The 21,758-nt window shown below is 54.3% G+C and overlaps 1 protein-coding gene across 2 annotated transcripts in view; it reads left to right on the forward strand.

The window, feature by feature from the left end:
- C2CD2 (C2 calcium dependent domain containing 2) overlaps nt 1-21,758 on the forward strand; it is a 48,431-nt gene that overhangs the window by 10,887 nt on the left and 15,786 nt on the right. For both annotated transcript variants that reach the window (XM_019432647.2, XM_053903051.1), the window contains 6 exons: nt 9,490-9,609; nt 13,187-13,291; nt 15,092-15,214; nt 16,636-16,759; nt 18,450-18,555; nt 21,174-21,238. In XM_019432647.2, coding sequence (XP_019288192.2) covers nt 9,490-9,609; nt 13,187-13,291; nt 15,092-15,214; nt 16,636-16,759; nt 18,450-18,555; nt 21,174-21,238 — 643 coding nt within the window. The remainder of the gene's footprint in view (nt 1-9,489; nt 9,610-13,186; nt 13,292-15,091; nt 15,215-16,635; nt 16,760-18,449; nt 18,556-21,173; nt 21,239-21,758) is intronic.

Below are 21,758 nucleotides of genomic sequence, written 5' to 3' on the forward strand. Positions count from 1 at the left end.
GTCGGACGCTCAACCGCCTGAGCCCCCCCGGGCGCGCCTGGTTGCTTCTCTTTACAGCTCAGGCTTCTGGCTGGACCACAGCCTCCGTGTTCATGTTCTGTCGGTGGATCAGCGAGTTGTGTTCTGTCTTTCACAAGCACAGCAAACCCGCGTGGCACTTGGCAGGGTTACCGTCCCGAGTCCTCAGGTGCCAGCAGGGGGACGGCTCACGAGCAGCTGAGCTGCAGGGTTGTAGGCGTGCCCGCTGCACCTTGACCAAGGGTTCCAGGATTGGCCACCAGAGCGCCGTTCCCCGCCTGCTGCGTCCTGGCGGCCCAGGAGGGCTCTCCGCCCCCCTCCCCCTTGCCGGCGCTGGAGTCTCGCGCTGTGTTCTCCCTGTAACGACGGTGGGGAAGTCTCTGGAAGATATTGGGGTTACAGGAGGAGGCTGGTGGTAACGATGCCGGGGTGCTGAGACCAGCATGGCCCGCGAGTGCCGAAGGGGCTGGGCAAGCAGGTGCCCGGTGCTTTTATGACACCGGGGGGCTGAGGGCAGTTCACTCCGGGAGCCCCCTCCCTGTCATGGGCCGATAGGGACCGAAGCCCTCCGTGGTGGCAGTTTCTGCTTGGTGCTATCTGACACTGTCCCGGTCGGGGAGGAAGAGTTCAGGGCTGGCCCGGAGGTGTAGAGGAGGGAACCAACGGGTGGACCTAGCGATCGAGCATTTTCGAAGGTCTTCACGTTTAGTGCCAGACAAGCAACCTCAGGAAGCGGATGGTGAAGCCATGCTTATTTTAATACAATGACAGAAATGGCGCACGCTCATTAAAACGTTGGGAACAGTGTATGGGGCGCCTGGGTGGCTCCGTCGGTTAAGCGTCCGACTTCGGCTCGGGTCACGATCTCGCGGTCCGTGAGTTCGGGCCCCGCGTGGGGCTCTGTGCTGACGGCGCGGGGCCTGGAGCCTGCTTTGGATTCTGTGTCTCCCCCTCTCTCTGCCCCTCCCCTGCTCGCCCTCTGTCTCTCTCAGGAATAAATAAACATTAAAAATTAAAAAAAAAAAAAGGTTGAAAACAATATAGACACCTGCCCTCTTGTCCCCTGCACGTAGCCCTCTTCCTCTGCTCCCCCCGGGAAGGGGCCGCTGCCCCCCGCCCCCAGTGAACTCTCTGAAGTGTCTTACGCACTTCAGACAAGTGGCAGAGCGCATACAGCATCTTGTTTCGTCTTACGAGTTTCTTCAGAGGTTTTGACTTCCGTGTGTTCTTGGCCAGATGAGGAAACGGGAGTTTGTCATTGCCTTGTCAAGGCTACCGGTGGCGCTGTCCTCGGGCCAGCTGGCCGGCCAGTCGGGTGTCAGGCCCCCAGACCCCCCCAGACCAGTGGGGGGGGCGCCTTGTTGGCATCTGCCTGGCCCCTGGGAGGTTGGGTGTAGGAAACCCCCCAGTTCGAGGGTCCTGCGCGCCGCCTTCCCCATTCACGGACGGACGGACGGGCGGACGAGCCTTCTGGCTGACCACGGTGCGTTTGAAGTCACGAAGGCAGGTTCATCAGAGTCTCTGTTGTGCTGTGACCTTGGAGGGAGGTCCCATGACACCTGTGTGCCAGGGGAGGTGGGAACACGCCAGGGCCTGTCTCTCCTCGCCCTCGGGACCTCGAACCTTGTGTTCTTGGACCTCTGCATCGGGCAGGACGCTCACAGCAATGGGGTCCTCCTCCTCTTAGGATCTGCCCGCCCCCCAACCCCCCAACATGTTCACACGTACCGAAACCTCTGTCAGCTTCGCTGCCTATCTTCCGTGCCCTGCGTGGTTCTTGAGAAGGAAGAAGCTGTGACAGCACTTGGGACCCACCAGCAAAGGTTAGAAAGAAATAGAGACGTGTGGTTTCGCAGGTATCACCCTCCCCTTCCTGAGCTCGCCCTGTGTGATCGGCCTGTATCTTTCCCATCTCCCCGACCCAGCCCTGATGAGGGACATGTGGGATGGCACCTGAGTTAATGACAAGGACACGTCCAGGCTGGACCAAGCGGGTCGAGCGTGCAGTCACATCTCTGGTGGTCTAGATGCGAATGGGGACTCTGATCTCCCTTTGTGAGCACCTTCCCGACTCATGTTTGGCCCTGACTGCCTGTGGGCCACCAAGGAACCAAGGAACACCCGCTCTCAGGGTGCCCGGTGCTGGACTTTTTCCTGCAACCCCTGGAGCCCCCCGGGCGCCAAAGTAATCGCCTTGGCAGATGTCTTGCTCATCAGCAAATGCCCCACCGCCACGTCCCACGCCGAGAGTGAGGTCTCGCTCAGCTTAGGGAGGCGTGAGTCGTCTTGCACAGCCCATGATGGGTGCCGAACGCTCACCCTGGCCGGCCTTGGCTCAGCAGGTGTGCCGCGTGCCTGCAGCGCCCGGACGCCAGGGGTGTGGGCTCTTTCCAACCCGCAACAACCAACTGGGTGTTCGGTAGCTCGGTTCCGTTCTGAGCCGAATTCCACACGGGGCCCCAGGGGAAGGGCGCAGCCCCACACGACTACCCCCCCTTTCCGATGCCAGTCTCCAGTCGGGGATTCCCACTCCTCCTCGGGTTTGATAATTTGCTGCCACAACTCACGGCATCCGGGAAACCAGCTTGCTTCCTAGTATTCGCATCACGGGGAAAGAACAGCCAGAGGGGACAGATGCACAGGGCAAGGGCTGGGGCAAGGGGCCCCTCTCGGGCACACCACCCTCCTAGCACCCTGTCGTGTGGGCGGACCCAGAGCTCTCCAAATGCCACCGTTTGGAGTTTTCCTGCAGGTTTCATTACTCAGGCGGGATTGAGTAAATCACTAGCAAATCACGGTTGAACTCCCTGGAGGCCAGGAGTGGGGCCGAAGGTCCCAACGCCCTGATCGTGGCTGGCGTTGCTGGTAACCAGCCCCCGTCCCGCAGCGACGCATGGACCTCCCGCCATCAGTCATCTCCGTGGCACACACAAAACACCGTCATCGTTTGGGAGACTGCGGTGGTTTTGGGAGCCGGGAGCCGGGGACAAGGACCAGACGTTTATCCCAAGCACCAAGCCCTGCGGGGGTTTTGAGTGGTGGAGTTTCCTGCAGGAATTCTGTCCTTGCAGCGAGCCTGTGCTCGCCTGGCGGGACATCTTTCTGTCACATCCCTGTCGCTGTGGCTCCCTGTGTGCGGTCTCAGCTGGCCCCGGCGGGAGGCAGGACCCAGGCGTTCCCCGTGGGGCCCTCTGCACCAAAGGCATCACCTTTGAACTTTTCTCCCGGGACTCTCTCTGCCTTCTCTTCCAGTCTCAACACGCACTGAATATATTTATTTCTCCCAGACTGTAATTACCCTCTTACACAAGAGCGACGAGTTTCTACCTACGTTCTCTTTCTGCACACATCCCGGGAGAGTTTTGCTGCAGAACGTTTGACCCAGAAAAGGAGAGCCTTTGTTTCTGCAGCGCACGTGGCCCGAGAGCGAGTTCTGCCCCCGCGAGACGTCCCAATAGCCCTTTCACGGCGTGGCCGTGGATTTAGAAATGCCACGCCGGGTTCCGTGGAGGTAAGAGGTCTGCGAGGGCCGTGTGGCAACTCCTCCAGTGTGAGTCAGGCGTTGAGAGTCCTGCCGTGACAGGTACCCAGTGACGGAGCCGTGCATTTCCTGCCGGGAGCGTGGTGCATCTCTCCGGACGCAACCGCTCGGAAGGCTTGCGGGTGAGAACAAGGGTCACGCTTGGTGCTGGAAGCCGTCTTCGGAGGCTGTGAGCCACGTTGGCTTTCTTGGTGTGAGGCCAGGTGTCCTCTGGAAAGCCTTAATCATCCCTGTCTGCAGCGCCATCCGTAAATAAATAGGGGCTTCTAATGGTATAATGATCATCTGTAGGTTACAGTTTAGAATCAACGTAATAAGCCACCCAGCGTGGGGGAAAGCCCAGCTCAGAAGCCTGGGAGACACCGGCTGGATCTGGGCTCGTTTGGGTGCTTCCTTCTCGCTCTGAGCCGTAGGCAGGTAGGGTCGGCGAAGGACGCGTCCTTCCCCGGCAGGGTTGTGGGACGAGCGAGGGCCAGCCTGTGCCCTGGCCCCCGATGCTATCAGCCTGCGACCCGCTCGGGGCCACGGGCCTGGCCTCTTCGCGTTCACCGTACTTCTCTGCCGGAACAAGAACCACGCCCGTTGTCCAGAGGAGGAAACCGAGGCACAGAGAGGCTCAATCACTTGGCCAACTTGACTCTGAGCTACGACGTAGTAGAGGCTAGAGCTGAAGCCCAGTCCGCCTCCAGGAGCAGGCTGAAGCGCGGCGCGCCATCGTCCCCGCTGGGACTGCGCGTTCTTGCCGTTCTTTCCCACCTGCTCCCGCCCCCACCCGGCCGTGAAAGAGACGGTGGCGAGGGGGGGGGCGAGAGGGAAGGGCAAGAACTCACCTTTGCTTCTGGGCACCCTGGAAACGGGGAGCCGTGCCTCCTGGGAGCTGCACCTGCGTGGGTTCGCGCGTACCGAGTTCCGGGCTGAGCCAGCCCAGGGGTTCCGGGTAAAGGACCCGCAGACCAGCTGCAGCTCTGTTGGCATGTTGGAGTTCTGGGAAGCAGCGTTCAGGGTACGTGTGATAGCAGGGCTGCTCTAGACAGGGAGCGTGGCAGCCAGCTGAGAAAAGACCCGATTCCCTCCGGCCTTCCTTTTATTTGTTTGTTTGTTTAGAAGATTTATTTATTCTGAGAGAGAGAGAGAGCCCGTGCACGAGTGGGGGAGAGGCGGAGAGAGAGAGAGAGGGAGAGAGAATCCCAAGCAGGCTCCACACTGTCGGCTCAGGGCCTGATGCGGGGCTCGATCTCACGAACCGGTGAGATCATGACCTGAGCCAAAACCGAGAGTCGGACGCTTAGCCTCCCGAGCCCCCCAGGTGCCCGCCTCCTGCCTTCGTTTTAAAGGGAGTGTCCTGTACGTGTCGTGTAATACACAGGGGTGATGAAAGAGAATGGCACGTTCCCGGACAGAGTTTTAAGCTAAGCAATGCCCACGGTAACCGCGTTACGTAGTAACAGTACTTCCTGGGGGTGTATTCTTCCCGCAAAGCCTTGTTGTTCATCGGAAAGCGTCCCAACGAGAGGAGGCATGGGAGTACTCCTGGGGTAGGGTGTCGGAGCCCGTGTGGCCCGGGGCACGCCCATCAGTACGATCAAGTAGGACATGGGCCCAGCATTCCACGGGGTCGGCTGCCATCTTGTTTCCAGCGTCTTTCGTCTCTCCCCGGGTGAACAGGATTAGCTTCGTAGACATTCTGATTATATTGACCTCTGATGGGTTTTGCTTGGTTTTGGTTTGTTTTTTAAAGTGGATTTCTGTCTTTTGAGGTGGGGGGAAGGGCAGAGAGAGGGGGAGACAGAATCCCAAGCAGGCTCCGTCAGCGCAGGGCCCGACCTGGGGCTCCATCCCATGAACCGCGGGATCACGACCCGAGCCAAAAGCAAGAGGCGGACGTCGAACCAACTGAGCCATCCAGGCACCCCTCATGGGCTTTACTTTTTAAATCGAGTCTCTACCCCAGAGTCGAAATAATTGTTCGCGTCAGCCTGGCGCCGTCGTAAAGAATATTTACAGAGGGGAGTCTGGAGAGCAGCGTTGGGAGCTCCGAGTGATTGGTGAAGGGGCTTTGCGTGCATTTCATTTTGCAGCTCTTTCCTCAGGCTGTTGTAAAGCATGATCACGGCGAGAAAGATCCAGTGACATCAGCCCTTCCGTTGCGTTTTCACGGCTGTGTTCCCGGTTCTTGTGGGGACAGAAGTGATTACATTATTTCCAGTTCTCTGGAGTGTTCTAAGAGAAGAAGGAGCTGAGGCAGCTATACGGGAAGCTTAATTGGAAAGGAACGTGGAAAGAGTGCCCTGAGATGTGAAGCTATTACAGGCCTTTCTCTGGCAAGCGTTAGCAAAACTCAGGGGTGCCTAGGCCTGGGATCCTTTGGCCCCGAGTCGAAACAAAGGAATACAGTTTCAAGATAAGAACCTATTTGCAGAGGCGAGCGACCGTTTGAGCTTGTGGTCTTGAAGCTGGAGAGAGAGGGCACAGGAAAGTGAATGAAGCCCCCCCCCTCCCCCGGTCTGTTCTGTCCGAACAGATTACGGTGATGTGAGCTCGCCCTCACGTTCCCGTGATGCATCCCTCCCAGGCTTCTCCCTCGATCTATGGGAGTGGACCAGGCCTTTACCTTTGGGACCCTCACTACGTGAAGTCCGTCCCCCATAAACGCTCCCTTCTGCAGAAGAGGGGGCTTTGTCTGGGGTACACGGTGCAGCTTTTCGTTGGTGCGATTTTGAAATGGTTTATGTAATCGAGGAGTTGTCTGCTGCCTTTGAAAAAATGTCTCAGGCATAAAGCAGGTGGGTTGGCAGCTGGCTGCGTCCAAGGGAGCCCCTCCCTGTGCTCCCAGATCAGGGCTTCGTGGAGTCCTGGTCTGGGGCTGGAGGCTCATGTCTGTTCTCGGAGAAGTGCTTGGTCCCATCGCAGATACTAGATACTGTTTCTCCCTAACTTAAAATATTTTTTTAATGTTTATTTATTTTTGACAGAAAGAGAGAGAGAGAGAGAGCGCGCGCGCGCATGAGCGGGGGAGGGGCAGAGAGAGAGGGAGACACAGGATCCAAAGCAGGCGCCAGGCTCCGAGCCATCAGCACAGAGCCCGACGCAGGGCTCGAACTCACTCACGGTGAGATCGTGACCTGAGCCAAAGTCGGACGCTTAGCTGACTGAGCCACCCAGGCGCCCCCAGTTTCTGCCTAACTTTGTAAGTCCATCATCAATATCAGACTACCTCAGCGAGCAGCCCGAGCACCGAGGACTGTAAAACTTCCGAAGGGATCCTCGTAAACGTGGGCGTGCTTGGGGGTGGGGAGACTGCGGGTTAAGATCAGGGTCTCTACCTGTTCGTCCTTATTTAGGCGGATGTCAGCCCTGGACATTCTGGCCCCTTGGGAAGCTGACCGGGTGGAAGGGTCTCTGGAACCTCGGGTCAGGCGACCCTGCCTTCTGCTGCTCCGGAAGGGGTCCCCTGTGCGGTGGTGAAGGCTCGCCACCATTCGCCGGGGTTGAGAGAATTTAATCTCCATTGTGGATAACACCTTAATGCACTCAGAGAAGATTACTTATGGTGAAAGCCTTTCCATTTTGTTCTTGTCCATTTGACAAATGGGGCATTATTATTCCCAGGGTGGCAGGGGCGGAGGCTGGCCCGGACGAGGGTTTGGCCCTGCTCATTGTCCCTCCAGCTGGGCTCCCAGCAGCCCCAGCTCCAGTCGCGTTTTGTTGGGCCATGCTGAAGTGTTGAGGCAGGTTCAGACTGTTGCTTTCGTTAGCTTTTCCACCTGAATGGGGCTGGGACACCTGTCTGTGTGACAGGTTTTATTTAGGGGGTCGGAACCCATAGGTCTGGCAAGACTGCACTTGGTCTGGGTCAAAGACATTTGGGACCTACAGATACTCCGTGTTTATAATATTGCCCTTACTTTCTTGATGTGATTTGAATAGTAATTGGGACCGTTGGAGCCTTGTATTCGAGAAGTTTTAAAGTCTTTTTAAATTTAAATCTGCTTGTTGATTTATTCTTTTTTTTTTTAATTTTTGAGAGAGAGAGAGAGAGAGAGACAGAATGCGAGCAGGGGAGGGGCAGAGAGAGGGGGAGACACAGAATCCGAAGCAGGCTCCGGGCTCTGAGCCATCAGCACAGAGCCCGATGTGGGGCTCGAACCCACAGACTGCGAGATCGTGACCTGAGCCGAAGTCGGACGCTCCACCAACTGAGTCACCCAGGTGGCCCTAATTTTTTTTTTTATCTTAGGCAATCTCTATATCCAGTGTGGGGCTTGAACTCACAACCCTGAGATCAAGAATCACATCCCCCACCAACTGAGCCACTCAGGCGCCCGAAGCCATGGGGTTCTATTGGTAAAATTCCAGTGAGCTTATTAGAGCCGGTTCCAAACACATAACAGGAGTCAAGCTCTCACCCTGCGGTGTTTTGCTCGAAGCCGCGTAGAGGCCCGGGCCGTTGTGACAAAGGACAGTGAATGTTCTCCGTGTCATGTCATCTGTGCACGTAACTCCTCTGGCACGAAGCTATGTTCCTCCAGAAAGGATTGTTTACAGAGCATTTATTTTTGAAATGAATAGACGACATTTCTTGCACAAACATTTTTTTGTTCCAACCTTTTGTGAACTCGGGAGAGGCAAAAACAGGCTGGGGATACGTAAACTCCTCCGTGTAGACCGGGCTTCCGAGAGCGACCCACCGGAATGGGTGCCGTGGGTTGCCTGCAGTATTGAGAAAAGGCGAGGTTTTGTCATTCTGTGCCATCGAGGCCTTCCGAGGTGGATGCTGGAAATGGACCCTGTCCTGGGGGGTGGGGGGGTGGTTAGCGTCCAGGTCGGGTCTTTGCGGGAGGGGCAGATGAGCCCGGGGTGGAGAGGCCCTGGGGGGGGCGGGGCTTTGGGTTGGGGAGGGAGGAGCTAGCTGGGGTTGGGAAAGAGGAAGGGGGCAGATGTCCCAGCCTGAACTTTGTGAAACAGCGGGCCTGACCGAGTAACTGTTTTGATAATCTTTCCGCTTGGTATTTTATTTTAGATTCTGATAAATCCACCAGAGAATTAAAGAATTTTCTTCTCCTTCCCAAGTGACAGCCTGCGGTGTTCCCTTGGGAATGTGGGGGTAACCTCCTGCCTTACGCCCGGCCTCCTGATGGGTCCCAGTCATCCCCAGGGGCTTGCTCGGCAGTCTTCCAGGGTGGGGGTGACCCTCCATTCTAGAAGATCCTCTCCCGTGGCGGGAATCTGTGGCAGAAACTTGATATTTCTCTGTTCGGTAACAGCTCTCTCTAAAATGCTTTGTGATTTTTATCGGGGATACGGTCTGGCTTATTCCTGGTGTGATTACTTGTCTTTGTCGTGTAGGTCCTTCAGCGAACTCACTCTATGATTCTATTTTTGTTGAGGCCATATAATTTCCTAAGCGTTCAATATTTTATGTCCTTTGAATTATCCCCGCGTCTTTGAAAACCATAATAGGTTTAAAATTATTCAGATGGAAACAACTTCTTGTGTCCTGGGTATATTTTTAAATGTTGTGCTTGCAACATCTATCACTTGTGTTGTTTCTGAGGCTCATTTTTAGTGAGCGGAGACGGCTAATTGCTTTTACTCCATAGGCACCTGGAAATGTCCGGGGAATTTTAAATCGGCTGGTGGGGAGAAATGGAACACAGTGTCAAGGGAAAACTTCTTGTGGGGAAAGAATGTAACAACTGCTGGGCGAAACAGCGTTAGCTCTGGAGAAACGCATCAGGAAGAAAAGACTTGCAACACTGTTCCCAGTTTTCAAACTAAGTAATAGAAAACATGTGAATCTGGGTATTTATCCAACTTTGGAACTCTAAATTGTCGTCCTTGCTAACTTTTAACGTCCTGAGTATTGCAGTCGATGAACTGAAAGAGGTACACGGAACGAATTCTCCTGTCATACCTTGTCCCTCCACCAGGTGGTGTCCTGTCACGTGGTGGGCGAGGCCATGCAGTTCCTGGTCAGTGCGGGGCCCGCATCCCCGGGAGACACGGGGCGCCAGCTGTACGGTGTCAGGCTGTCCCCAGTTCATTTACAGGTAAGCGTGGGTAGATCGAGTGAGTCGTGGGGAGACAGTGCTCGTAAACCTGTGGGGTAAGCGTGGCGTGCCCATGGGGCTGTGATTCCCTGATTTTATTAATCATTCATTTCATAGTTTCCAGACCTTCTGTATTATATTGTACCTGCAGGAAATAAAGCGTGCGTGTTGTGTATATGCGCACACACACGTATGACACGCGTACACGTGTGCACATGCACGCACACACATGCACACACGTATGCACAAAGACACGTGCACATGCACGCACACATCTACACACAGATATGTGCACACGTAGCACACACGTATATATGTGCACACACATGTACGACGTGCACGCACATGTACACACAGTCATGCACACACGTATGCACATACACACATGCACGCACATACGTGCACACATACATGCATGCACAAAGACATGTGCACATGCACACACACATCTACACACAGACATGCACACACATATGCACACACATCCATACGTGCACACACATGTACGGCATGCTCACACGTACGTATGTGCACACACATGTACACCCACAGACATGCGCACATGTATGCACACACGTGCACAATACATGTGTGCAAAGATGCACGCACACACATACACATGTACATATGCACACACATCTATACACAGACATGTGCACACGTACACACACACACACACACACAGACACACAATGAATTCAGAGGTTGCCCATTCACCGAAAGTGGGAGATGTGATATTTCTCAAGGCACGTCCACAAATCCGGGATGTCGTTGGCAGGTAGGACAAGGCAAGTGGCATCTGAGGTGGAGGACAGCTGTGCTGCTTCAGGACCCAGTGCCGGACTCTTTCGGAAAGAGTTGGCTTTATTTATTTGTTTGTTTGTTAATGTTTATGTTTGCGAGAGAGAGTGAGCAGGGGAGGGGCAGAGAGGGGGGAGACCCAGAATCCGAAGCGGGCTCCAGGCTCCGAGCCGTCAGCACGGAGCCCGACGCGGGGCTCGAACTCACGGACCGCGAGATCGTGACCTGAGCCGAAGTCGGACGCTCCACCGACTGAGCCACCCATGGAAAAATCAACTTTAAAATGGCTCAGTTGGTTAAGTGTCCCGACCCTTGATTTCGGCTCCGGTCACGATCTTGTGCTTTGTGAGACAGGACCCCGCGTAGGGCTCTGCGCTGACCGCACGGCGCCTGCTTGGGATCTTCTCTCCCCTTCTGTCTCTCTGCCCCTCCCATGCGCGCGCTCTGTCTTTCAAAAATAAATAAATAAACTTAAAAAAAAGAGAAAGATCTTTAAAAGAACTCTTAGTATGTCTTACAAGTTAAAAGATGAGTGTTCCTGTAGTTTTTCTGATTATAGGCTTCTTATTATGATAATTACAGACTCGTAGAGGCCTCCCTCGTTTTATTGCGCTTCGTAGATACTGCATCGTTCACCAACCGAAGGCTTGCGGTGGCCTCTGCGTCACGGTTGGGTGATTCTGTAACACGTCCTACTTTGTCCTTAATCTGTTTCTCACGGAGATCTGTGATCCGTGATTACAGCTCACTGAGAGCTCAGATGATGGTTACCAACTTTTAGCAATACAGTGTGTTTTAATTAAGTCAACGCGCATACGCCGTCACCTGTCAGACGTGACGCTGTCGCACGCGGAGAGTGTCGTGTCGGCGTAACTTTTATGCGCCGGGGGGGGAAGCCAGGCAAATTCATTTGACTTGCTTTCTCGTGACACCTGCTCTGTCGTGGTCTGGACCGAACCTGCAGTGTGTGTGAGGTGTGCTGGTATATATTTTGCATACTGTTAACGATGATACGTATAGAAGTTACGTAGAGACACGTATAGTAATTATAAGAGGCTTAGTGGTCAAGCTCCGGGTGCCCAAAGCGTCAGTAACTGTGTGTCTCTCCCGCGAAGCGGGGGTCCACGGGCGCCCCATTCGGCCAGCGTGTGAACACCGTAAATTTCTGGGTCTGTTCTAGGGGTCCCTGCTGATGCAACCCTGGGTTTCCTTTCCTCTGTCCTTGTGCTTGGCGGCCTAAGTGGGGAATGAGCCCAAGTCATCCAGCGCCCCCAGCCACAAGGGAGGACACTGCCCCACATGCCTTTCCTACACAGACGTGGTTTTGCATACCCAGGGCAAACCAGATTTTCTGGCTACCTAAATGGCCTTTTTCTGAGATCCAGCCCCCGCTCCCCCCCAGCCCCAGCTGCCAACACTTCCCTTCTGAGAGTCGAGGGGGGGTGAGCGTCACAACACGCACTCGTCAGAGGCTAATGCCCTCTCGCTTGCCCCCGAGATTTTGGACGGTGTAGCTGGAAAACACCTCCAACGTCTGGGACGCGCTTACCCGACGTTCACCGCCTGTTCCGGAACAGACGGAGTCCTGCCAGACCCGTCCACCTCCGGCGAGGAAATGGGGTTTTCCGAGATGGCTCACGTGCCATTTCGTGCAGCTCAGACACAAGGAGCACAGTTGTATCTTTGATCTCTTGACGCACTTTGAATCCACTCTGTGGATTCCCCCTCGGAGCACAGGGGGCTGCTGGAGGTGGCTGGGTTACTAACCACCAAGGCGGGAGACACTCCAGGCCCTCTGTTGTGGCCGCTACAAGTGCATCGGGGGGCCTGCATTGGCCTCGCGGCCCCGAAGCAAGTCCCCGCAGGCTTAGCTTAACATGCCACCAACGTCCCACGTCCCCGTTCCGGAGGCCCGTCGGTCTGGAAGCTCTGGGGGGACCCGTTTCCTTGCTCACTGGGCTGTCGGCGTGATTCGGGTCCTTAGGGCTGGAGGGCCGAGAGCCTGTGTCCTTGCCGGAGGTCAGCTGGAGGCTGTCGGCAGCTTGGACGGGCCCCCTCATTCCCGAGCTCCTGGCATCCTCCCTCCGTCGTGAAGGCCCCTCGCTGGCCTGCTCTCCTGCCTTCCTCTCCCGTCTCTAAGGGCTCACCTGATTCCCCGGGGCTCACTGGGGTAGCCCTTACCCTAGTCTCTCCCGCGAAGCCCCCTTTTGCCATATCAGGCCATGTTAGTCACAGATTACGAGAATCTTCGCGAGGACATCTCTGCGGGGGGGGGCATTATTCTGCCGCCACAGATGGGGCGGGTTCGACGGATGGCTGCCAGGGCTCAGAGTCCGGTCAGAGGGTGGGTGTTGGCCCAGGCAAGAGAGGAGGTGCACAGCCCGCGGGGAGTGCACGGGAGTGGGGTTGGGCTGAGCTCTGGCTTCCTTCCGTTCCTCCCCTCTCCTTCGCGCCTTAGTGACACTGCCGAGGAGAAATGCAGGGCCCAGGGAATTATTCATGTGATAGACTACAGGGTTGAGGGACATCTGGCCTTCAGCCGCCAGCGCTGAGGGCCCTGAGTGGCAGGTTGAGGCCGAGGAAGGCGCTGGCGGGGATGGGGCCGGGCTAGAGTTTTCCTTACCGTTTTGAGAAGGCAAGGGGAGGCCAGGCGGGTGTCTAAGAACGTAAATGAACTCGCGCACTACGCGCGCACACACACAGGCCTACGCGCGCACGGATACGCTTGGGGTTTTGGTGGGAAGGGCAGCTCCCCAACAGCCGTGTTTCTTCGTAGCTGGAGCTCCACATGAAGGACAGGAGAGACGACATCCAGATCAAGTGGTCCTTCGTCAGCACTCCAGAAACGGCCGTTACCGTCCAGCCCAAAGCACCGGCGGAGGTCAGTCCGTAAGTTTTTACGATCCCTCCCCCCATCGGTGTGTGTGAACGTGCTCGCAGGTCGCGAGCGCCCGATCTGGGGAGCAGAGGCTCGGACCAGCGCCTCCCCGGGCAGGCTTCTCCCCTCGTCCCAGAGAACGGGGCGGCCGCGGCAGGGCGTGGGATGAATCCGACGCCGGCCCGACCCAGCTGCTCATCTGGGCATGAACTCTGGCATCTGAGCACCCCATTTCCTCCTCTGTGAAGCGACAAGAAATTGGGGGCGGGTGTTAAAAAAAGACTCAAGTACGTGAGCAGAACGAGGTCCGTCCATCCGTACGATGGAGTATTTTTTCAGCCGCAAACAAGGAATGAGGTTCTGACACCTGCTGCCCACATGGAGGAACCTCGAAAAGGCCAAGCAGAGCGAGGCAAGTCGACACGAAAACTCGTGTTTACGATCCCATTTCTAGGAGCTGTCGCAGCGGGCAAACCGTAGACGCGGAAGGCAGAAGCAGTGGCCGGCAGGGGGCAGTTGGTTGGGGGGGGGAGTGGCCGCGGGGAGCGAGAGATCAGGGTACGGGTGACAGAGCGAGGGTGGTTGCACAGCCCTGAGCGTCCCAATGCTCAGAGCAGAGCGTCCCAAAGCTACCGGAATGTCTGCTTTAAAATGGTGAATTTTATGTCCCGTGGATTTCACCTCACTTGAAGAAAATCGGTGTTACCGAGGACGTGTTGAAGGGAAGGGACGACATGTTAAGTACAGACCGCGGAGCCTTAACGCCTGGGTTTGGCTCTCGGCTCTGCCGCTCACGCGCCGGGTGACCCTACGCGTGGTAATTCACTTCTCTGTGCATTAGTGTCCTTGTCGCTCGAGTGGGAACAATGATAGTCAAGGTGGTCGCGAAGATTAAATGAGCTAGTACCTAGAAGTGCCTAGGATCGAGCCTGACTTATCCTAAGAGTGACGTGGGTATTTGCTATTTTGATACTTACTAGAGTTTCTAGCAGAGAGTAGATGTTCGCTAATGGGCACGTTGGGACTAAGTTGGCCAGAGCAGGACCTGGCCGGCCGTCGGCAGACCGATCTCTGAGATCCCTCCAACCCTGCAAGTCAGAGGTTTTCCATGGGTCTGTGGTCCCGGGGGAGGTCTTTCCTGCAAACGTCCTGTCCCCTGAGCAGGCGGGGGTAGCTGGAGCCCCGCAGCGAGGGCATTTACCCCAGAGGAGACAAGGGACACCAGAGGGCTGGTGTGGCAGTCCCTCCGTGTGACTGCCCCACAGTTTACGTATCTATTTAGAGACTGACGGATACTTAGGGAGTTTCCAGTTTGGGGCTTTATGAACAGTGGTGCTGTGTGCATTCTGGAAGGCAGGAACACGTTTCTGTTGGGTGTGAATTATTACAGCTCTATGGAGCTGACCCCTGGTAACACAAATCATCCAGTTTTGTTCCTCTACAAGCTTGTCTTTCTCCTCGGGCCTTTTCACTTACTTGAATACTTTTTAACTTCAAAAAAAAAAAATGTCACGCGAGACAGAAAAAACACATCTGTCGGAAAGGGTTTACGCAGAAATAGCAGCATGTTTCTGTATCCCGTGTCTTTACTTTTGCCGTTTTTAGAAATAAGGGGCCTGATGATCTGTGAGATCGGAGGACCCCGTCTCCCAGACGTCACCTGTCCTAATCTGACCTCCCAGGAGCCCAGGCCGCACCCAGCGGGCTTTGCCTGGGGGATGCGGTGAGGAGAGCAGTCACCTGCCCGTCCGGCTGCACGGCGACGGTCATGAAATGATTGGGTGGCTTGTCTTCTTCCGGCAGGAGCGGGCGGCTGAGACGAAAGCAGTGTCTGAAACCCTCAAGGATATCTTGAAGCACCTGGTTGGTTCTGCCTCGCCGTCGGTGGTTCTGAGCACCAAGCCTGTGGATGTGAGGGAAGTTCAGGTAAGTCAGTCCACGGAGGGCGGAGCTTCCCGACCCTTTGGGACCAGGGTCCCCCTCCTGGAGAATCTGCACGCGCTCCCCTTGTCCCTCCACCCCCCCGTGGGAGAGCCAGAGTGAACGGCTGCTTGCTGGTGATCTTGACCGTGTCAGGGACGAGCTTCGAGTTCAGGGCACAGGGTTCCAAAGCCCCGTGGGATGGAAGGAACAGGTGTCTGGGCCTCTCCGCACGGTCCAGCCCTCATTGGCCTTGACCCTCTGCTTTTCTGTGTTGGCCGTCCCCTCAGAGCCTGTGGTCTCGGATCTCATCCTTCCAGGACTATGGGACCTGGGAAACCCAATCAGCTATGAGAACATGCCCTCGAAGCGAGGAGGCTTTATCTAATACCCTCCGTAACTGCATGAGCCAGTTGTGTATTTATATAAATGTACATTTGTTCACATGCACAAAAACTTATTGTAAGGAATGGGCTCACGTGATCACAGAGGCCGACAGTCCCAGGATCTGCAGGGTGAGTCAGCGAGCTGGAGACCCAGGAGAACCCCGGGGGCACTTCCCGTCTGAAGGCCAGCAGACATGAAGAACTGTTTCCATTCAAGTCTAAAGGCAGGAAAAAAACTGATATCCCAGCTTAAAGCAGTCAGGCTGGAGGAATCTCCTCTTTTCCAGGGAAGGTCGGCCTTTGTTCTGTTCAGGCCTTCAACTGATTGGACGAGGCCCACCCACATTAGGGAGAGCAACCTTCTTTACTTGGTCTTTTGATTGTAATGTTAACCTCGTGCAAAAATACCCTCATAGCAACACCCAGGACAATGAGCAAATACTTGTGTGTCCCGTGGCCCTGTCAAGTTGACACATAAAATTAATTGTCATGCATATATAATTGAAATATGTTACCTCCATCCCAGCCCTGTGATTGCTCTGGCCCCAGTACTCATGGACTTGGAGCCTAAGGACTTTTGTGACTACTTCTTACAGGTCACAATCAGCAGGGTCCTGGTTGACAAACTTTTTTAAAAGTTTGTTTATTTATTTTTGAGAGAGGGAGAGAGCACGAGTGAGGGAGGGACAGAGAGGGGAGACGGAATCCCAAGCAGGCTCCGTGCCATCAGCCCAGAGCCTGACGTGGGGCTCGATCTCAGGAACCGTGAGTCGGATGCTTAACCGGCTGAGCCACCCAGGCGCCCCCGCACCTGCTTTATTTGGGCATAAGAGGCTCCCTTGCAAGGGAAGAGGTTTTGGTTGATTGGGGCCCTCCCTTCCCACGAGAAGGGAAAAAATCGTCGCAGAGCAGACCCCAGGGTCAGGCGCCCCGTGCAGACGGTCCTGAAGACGCCCCCTGCCCCCGGTGACAGGTGTCGAGGTGTTGGGCGGCCGCCCCTTCTTCCCCGCAGGTCACTGTCCTGTGTGCTTCTGTTCACAGAACCTGCAGCACACTGCACCCAGCCCTCAGGAATCCTGCCCTCCCAAACCTCCCAGGGCCCACGAACTCAAGCTGTCGGTGAATAACGTCCGGGCCTCGCTGCTGCACGATCCTGGTGCTTCAGGCAGGTGGCGCAGGGAACCCCGCTGGTTCCAGAAGGGACCGTCCCGCAGGGTGATTTGTGGTTTCGCCGTGGCACCCTCCAGTGGGGTCTGCGGCGTGACCCCCGCCTTTGAGCAGAAAGAGCCCCTGAGAACCATAACAGCAAAGAGGGGCAGTTAAAAAACGGTCCCGGCTTTCATACATGAAGGCTGAGGGCAGAAAGGAATGCGGTCGTGTGTAACCTTGTCCTTCTCTTGAGTCTGGAAGGCACATCCTTTTTTTTTTTTTTTTTGAACTATTGAACGAGTAAACCCATGTTAAGCATCCCTGACTGATAGGCGATAGGCACCTTCTCCTTTTCTAGAAGCCGAGGTGCCACGGGGGCAGTTTAGGGAGCATCAGAAGGGCTTTGGCCCATCGGGGATGCTTCGGTGCTGGGAGGGGCTATTATCGGAGTGAAAAGTATTGCAGACCATTCTTTTTTTTTTTTTTTTTAAGTTTATTTATTTCGAGAGAGAGAGAGAGAGAGTGCAAGCAGGGAAGGGGCAGAGAGAGGGGACGAGAGAGAGAATCCCAAGCAGGCTCCACACTGTCAGCACAGAGCCCGACGTGGGGCTCGAGCTCACAAACCGTGAGATCGTGACCTGAGCTGAGATCAGGAGTCAAGATGCTTAACTGACTGAGCCACCCAGGCGCCCCAAACAGATTATTCTTTTTAGCTGTTCCTGAACGTTTGCTGAGCCCCCACATGCACAGCAGCCTGGGACAGGACACATCTTTCCACTGTGATCCGAGTTTGCTGAGACCGGGAATGAATTCTTCTTTATTGTCCGAGAACACTAAGGGTTGTTTATCTGCAGGGACTTCCTTCCGGTCCCCAAAGCACAGACTGTCCGCATGTAACAAATGAGAGTCTGTGCAAAGCTCGTCCTAGGTGATTGTTCGGGTAAAAGCACTTGGATGTTGCCGTCTGGGGCTGCAGTGTTTAGCCGCCGAGGGGCATCTCTCTCTGGACTCAGTCGGCCAGGGCTGGGGTCCCTGTTCCTCGCCTCTGCCAGCAGGTGCACATCTGGGTCCGTGTCTCCCCTCCACGGTGATTGTGAAGATTCATAAGATAATGTGATAGAACACGTGGCACCGCGGGGTATGTGGTAAAGCGTCTGTGCGTTCCGGTGATGACTGACTACGCCGTGTGTCCACACCTTCATGCCGTGGGACAACTGTTCACTAGTGAAATGTCCCGTGACGGGGATCAGTGATCCCCAAACAGGAGTCCGACTGAGCCGAGTCAGGTGTAAAAAGACACCCCTTGTAAGTAGGGACATGGCTTCCCTGTGGGGTACCCCCCACACTTGGGGGTCGTTCCAGAGGACTTGCCTTCTGCAAGCAGTTAGTCTTGTCCAGAAGTGGGGGCCGCATCTTCTGTAGTGATGTCGCCCCTGGGGAGTGTCCCCCCCTCCCCTCCCGCCCAGGGCAGGGAGCAGGGGCACTTGGGGTCTGTCCAAGGTCAATAGATACCAAGTTGGGGATAGAAAACCTTAAACCTCAAATGAGGTGCTTCGAGAGTTTGCTAATGGCAAAGGAAACAAAGAACTGTCCCCCCAGAAGCGGGTAAGCCGAGAGCTCAGGCATTTAATGCCGCCTGTTATATGCAAAATGTGTATACGTGTGATGCGGTTAAAAAATTAAAATGCCCCTTTGTTCGATTACAGGCTACGTGAACCCACAGTGTGTAGTTCGGCTGAACGATCCCGTTCAGAAGTTCAGCGCCCTCGCGAAAAACGCTGCGGACCTCACCTGGGAAGAAGAATTCACCTTGTGCGTACAGCCCGGCTATCTTGGGCTGGGGTTTGTACAGCCACACCTGTCCAAGACCGCCCAACCCGGCAGTCGGTTTGCAGCACCGTTCACGCCAAAAACTAAAACTAAAAAATAAATTTCGCTTAAATGCGTAGCCAACATCCGAGGTAGTTTTAGGTTGAACGTGGATTTCTTTCTGAAGGCGGCTCTGGGCGTGGGTTTCCTCCTTGCCCACGTCCTGCTGTGACCAGAGAGCACTGTGGTCGGGCTCCCTTTTCTTTAGAAATACACACACTTTGGGGCGCCTGGGGGGCTCAGTCGGTTGAGCCTCCGACTTCGGCTCAGGTCATGATCTCGCGGTCCGTGAGTTCAAGCCCCGCGTCGGGCTCCGTGCTGACAGCCCAGAGCCTGGAGCCTGTTTCAGATTCTGTGTCTCCCTCTCTCTCTGCCCCTCCCCCGTTCATGCTCTGTCTCTGTCTCAAAAATAAATAAACATTAAAAAATTTAAAAAAAAAAGAAAAGAAATACACATGCCATCTGGAGCAGGATGGAGGAAACTTCAGGCTGATACCAGACGCTGGCAGGGAGCGGACAAAGGGAAATTCTAAGAAATGGTGTAGGAAACCCAAGCAAGGAATTATCGAGCAGCACCCCCGCGGCACATTAAGAATGATACAGCCAGACCAGCTGGGCTCATACCCACTGTTTTTGTTCGAAAAGTATGGGTAGTACAGCGAGATGAGGAAAGGAGATCATGTTCAAGGATTGGAAAGGAAGAGACAACACGAATCATTACCTGGAGGTGATACGGCTACATGTCTAGGCTACTTGCGAAAATCAGTTAAAACTATTAGAAATAACAATAGATACAGGCTAGAAAGAATATTAGGAAACCGGTATAAGTCATATTCCAGTCAAGTGGCTAACTCTGCAGAAATCAATTGCTTTCTGATGCTTGCACGATGAACCATTAGGAAAAAGTACTGACCGCAGACGTCCCACGTGTAACATAAAGAGCTTTTATAAATCCTTAATGAAAATAGGAGCGCTCCCTTGGAAAACGGGGGAAAAATGAGCTGGAAATATGAAAGCAAGAACTATAGGTAGCTAGAAACTTTTGAAAAGATGTTCACTCTCACAAGTAGTTCAATACAAGTGTGTAGACAGAAGAGAATTTTTTCACCTTACAGGGTGGTAGAGAGTAGGGGAGTGAGAACAGCCAGTGGAAGCGTGGATTGGAATAGCCATTCTGGAAGTCCTCCAGGCGTATTATAAAAAAGAGGGAGATGGGGCGCCTGGGTGGCTCAGCCGGTTGAGCGTCCGACTTCGGCTCAGGTCATGATCTCGCGGTTCGTGAGTTGAGCCCCGCATCGGGCTCTGTGCTGACAGCTCAGAGCCTGGAGCCTGCTTCGGATTCTGTGTCTCCCTCTCTCTGCCCCTCCCCTGCTCACGCTCTGTCTCTCTCTGTTAAAAATAAATTTAAAAAAAAAAAGAGAGAGAGGGAGAGAAAATCTCTTAAATGCACATACCTTTTGGCTGGGATCTACAGTTTCCCTAAGGAAATAATCGCACAGTGTTTACAAAGATGTATGGATAAGGATGTTTCTCTTCGCTTGTTTATAATTACGGGACGTTGACCACAACCGACAATTATTAAGGGTTGGTTATTAAGGAACGGACAAAATAAAAGGCCACATAGTGAAGCACTGGGTATCTAGTAAAAATGACGTTCTTCTGTAGTGTCAGACGTGGAAAGATGTCCCGTATCTTAATTGAAAAAAAAAAAGAGAGAGGTCTATCATTTTCTATGTTTTGTTTTTAGATAATTACATAGCTACACTTTTTAATTTTTTTAACGTTTATTTATTTTTGAGACAGAGACACAGCACGAACGGGGGAGGGTCAGAGAGAGAGGGAGACACAGAATCGGAAGCAGGCTCCAGGCTCTGAGCCATCAGCCCAGAGCCCGACGCGGGGCTCGAACTCACGGACCGTGAGATCATGACCTGAGCAGAAGTTGGACACTTAACCGACTGAGCCACCCAGGCGCCCCCATAGCTACACTTTTTAAAAACATGTTTATTTGGGGAGGGAGGGAGAGCTCGCACGTGCAAGCGGGCGAGGGGCGGAGGGAGAGGATCCCACGTGGGCTCTGCACTATCAGCATGGAGCCCGACTCGGGGCTCGATCCCACGAACCATGAGATCATGACCTGAGCCGAAAGCAAGAGTCGGATGGTCAACCGACTGAGCCATCAGGTGCCCATATAGCTACACTTTTTCATTCAGCAACTACTCGCTACATGTCGCTCCTGAAATTTCAACTAATTAAACTTAAACAAAGTTAAGTTCAGGCCCTCCGTTTGCCCTGGCCTTACCTTGAGCTCTCGGTGGCCATCTGTGGCCAGTGGCCCCCGTATCAAGAGAGCGGCTGTGTACAACGTTTCTGTCATCAGCCAGGAAGTCGCGGAGAATCCTGGGAGACCGGCAACCAAATATTAACGGCAACCGTTTGGGGATAGTCAGGTTGCAGATAATCTTTATACTGATGGTGATTTGTATCTCTTTGTACAGTCAGAAAAAAAACACCGTTTCAAAAAGTTAATGGAGCTTAAGGATTCTTTGTCTTTCCTGCAGCGAGTTGAATGCCAAGTCGAAGGAGCTGTACTTGGAGATTTCAGAGGAAGAACAATCATCAGGAGGTGGGTGTCGAGCAGGTAGATGGAGGCCCTGCTCTCCGGGGGGGTTGGTCCAGCTGCCTTGACGGGGACCCGGAGAAGCTGGGAGGCGCGGGCGGGAGACCCCACAGAGCGTGCTGGAATTCCGAAGGCAACGTTGGCTTGAAAGTCCATTTCAATTTTTGACAAGGTCATACATTTTTTTTAAATGTTTATTTTTTTGAGAGAGAGAGAGAGACAGAGCATGAGCAGGGGAGGGGCAGAGAGAGAGGGAGACACAGAATCGGAAGCAGCTCCAGGCTCCGAGCGGTCAGCACAGAGCCCGACGCGGGGCTCGAACCCACGAACCGTGAGATCATGACCTGAGCCGAAGTCGGACGCTTAACCGACTGAGCCGCCTGGGACCCCCAAGGTCATACATTTTGGAAAAGAATATACTCAGCTGGTTTTTACCTTTCTTTCTTTCTCTCTCTCTCTCTTTTTTAAAACAAATATCTAAAATTTTTTATTCAGTAATTCTTGGTTTAGAGATGCACTTCTCAAT

Source organism: Panthera pardus, unplaced genomic scaffold (genome assembly GCF_024362965.1).
Source record: "Panthera pardus isolate Hobbes unplaced genomic scaffold, ASM2436296v1 HiC_scaffold_16, whole genome shotgun sequence".
Classification (NCBI taxonomy): domain Eukaryota; kingdom Metazoa; phylum Chordata; class Mammalia; order Carnivora; family Felidae; genus Panthera; species Panthera pardus.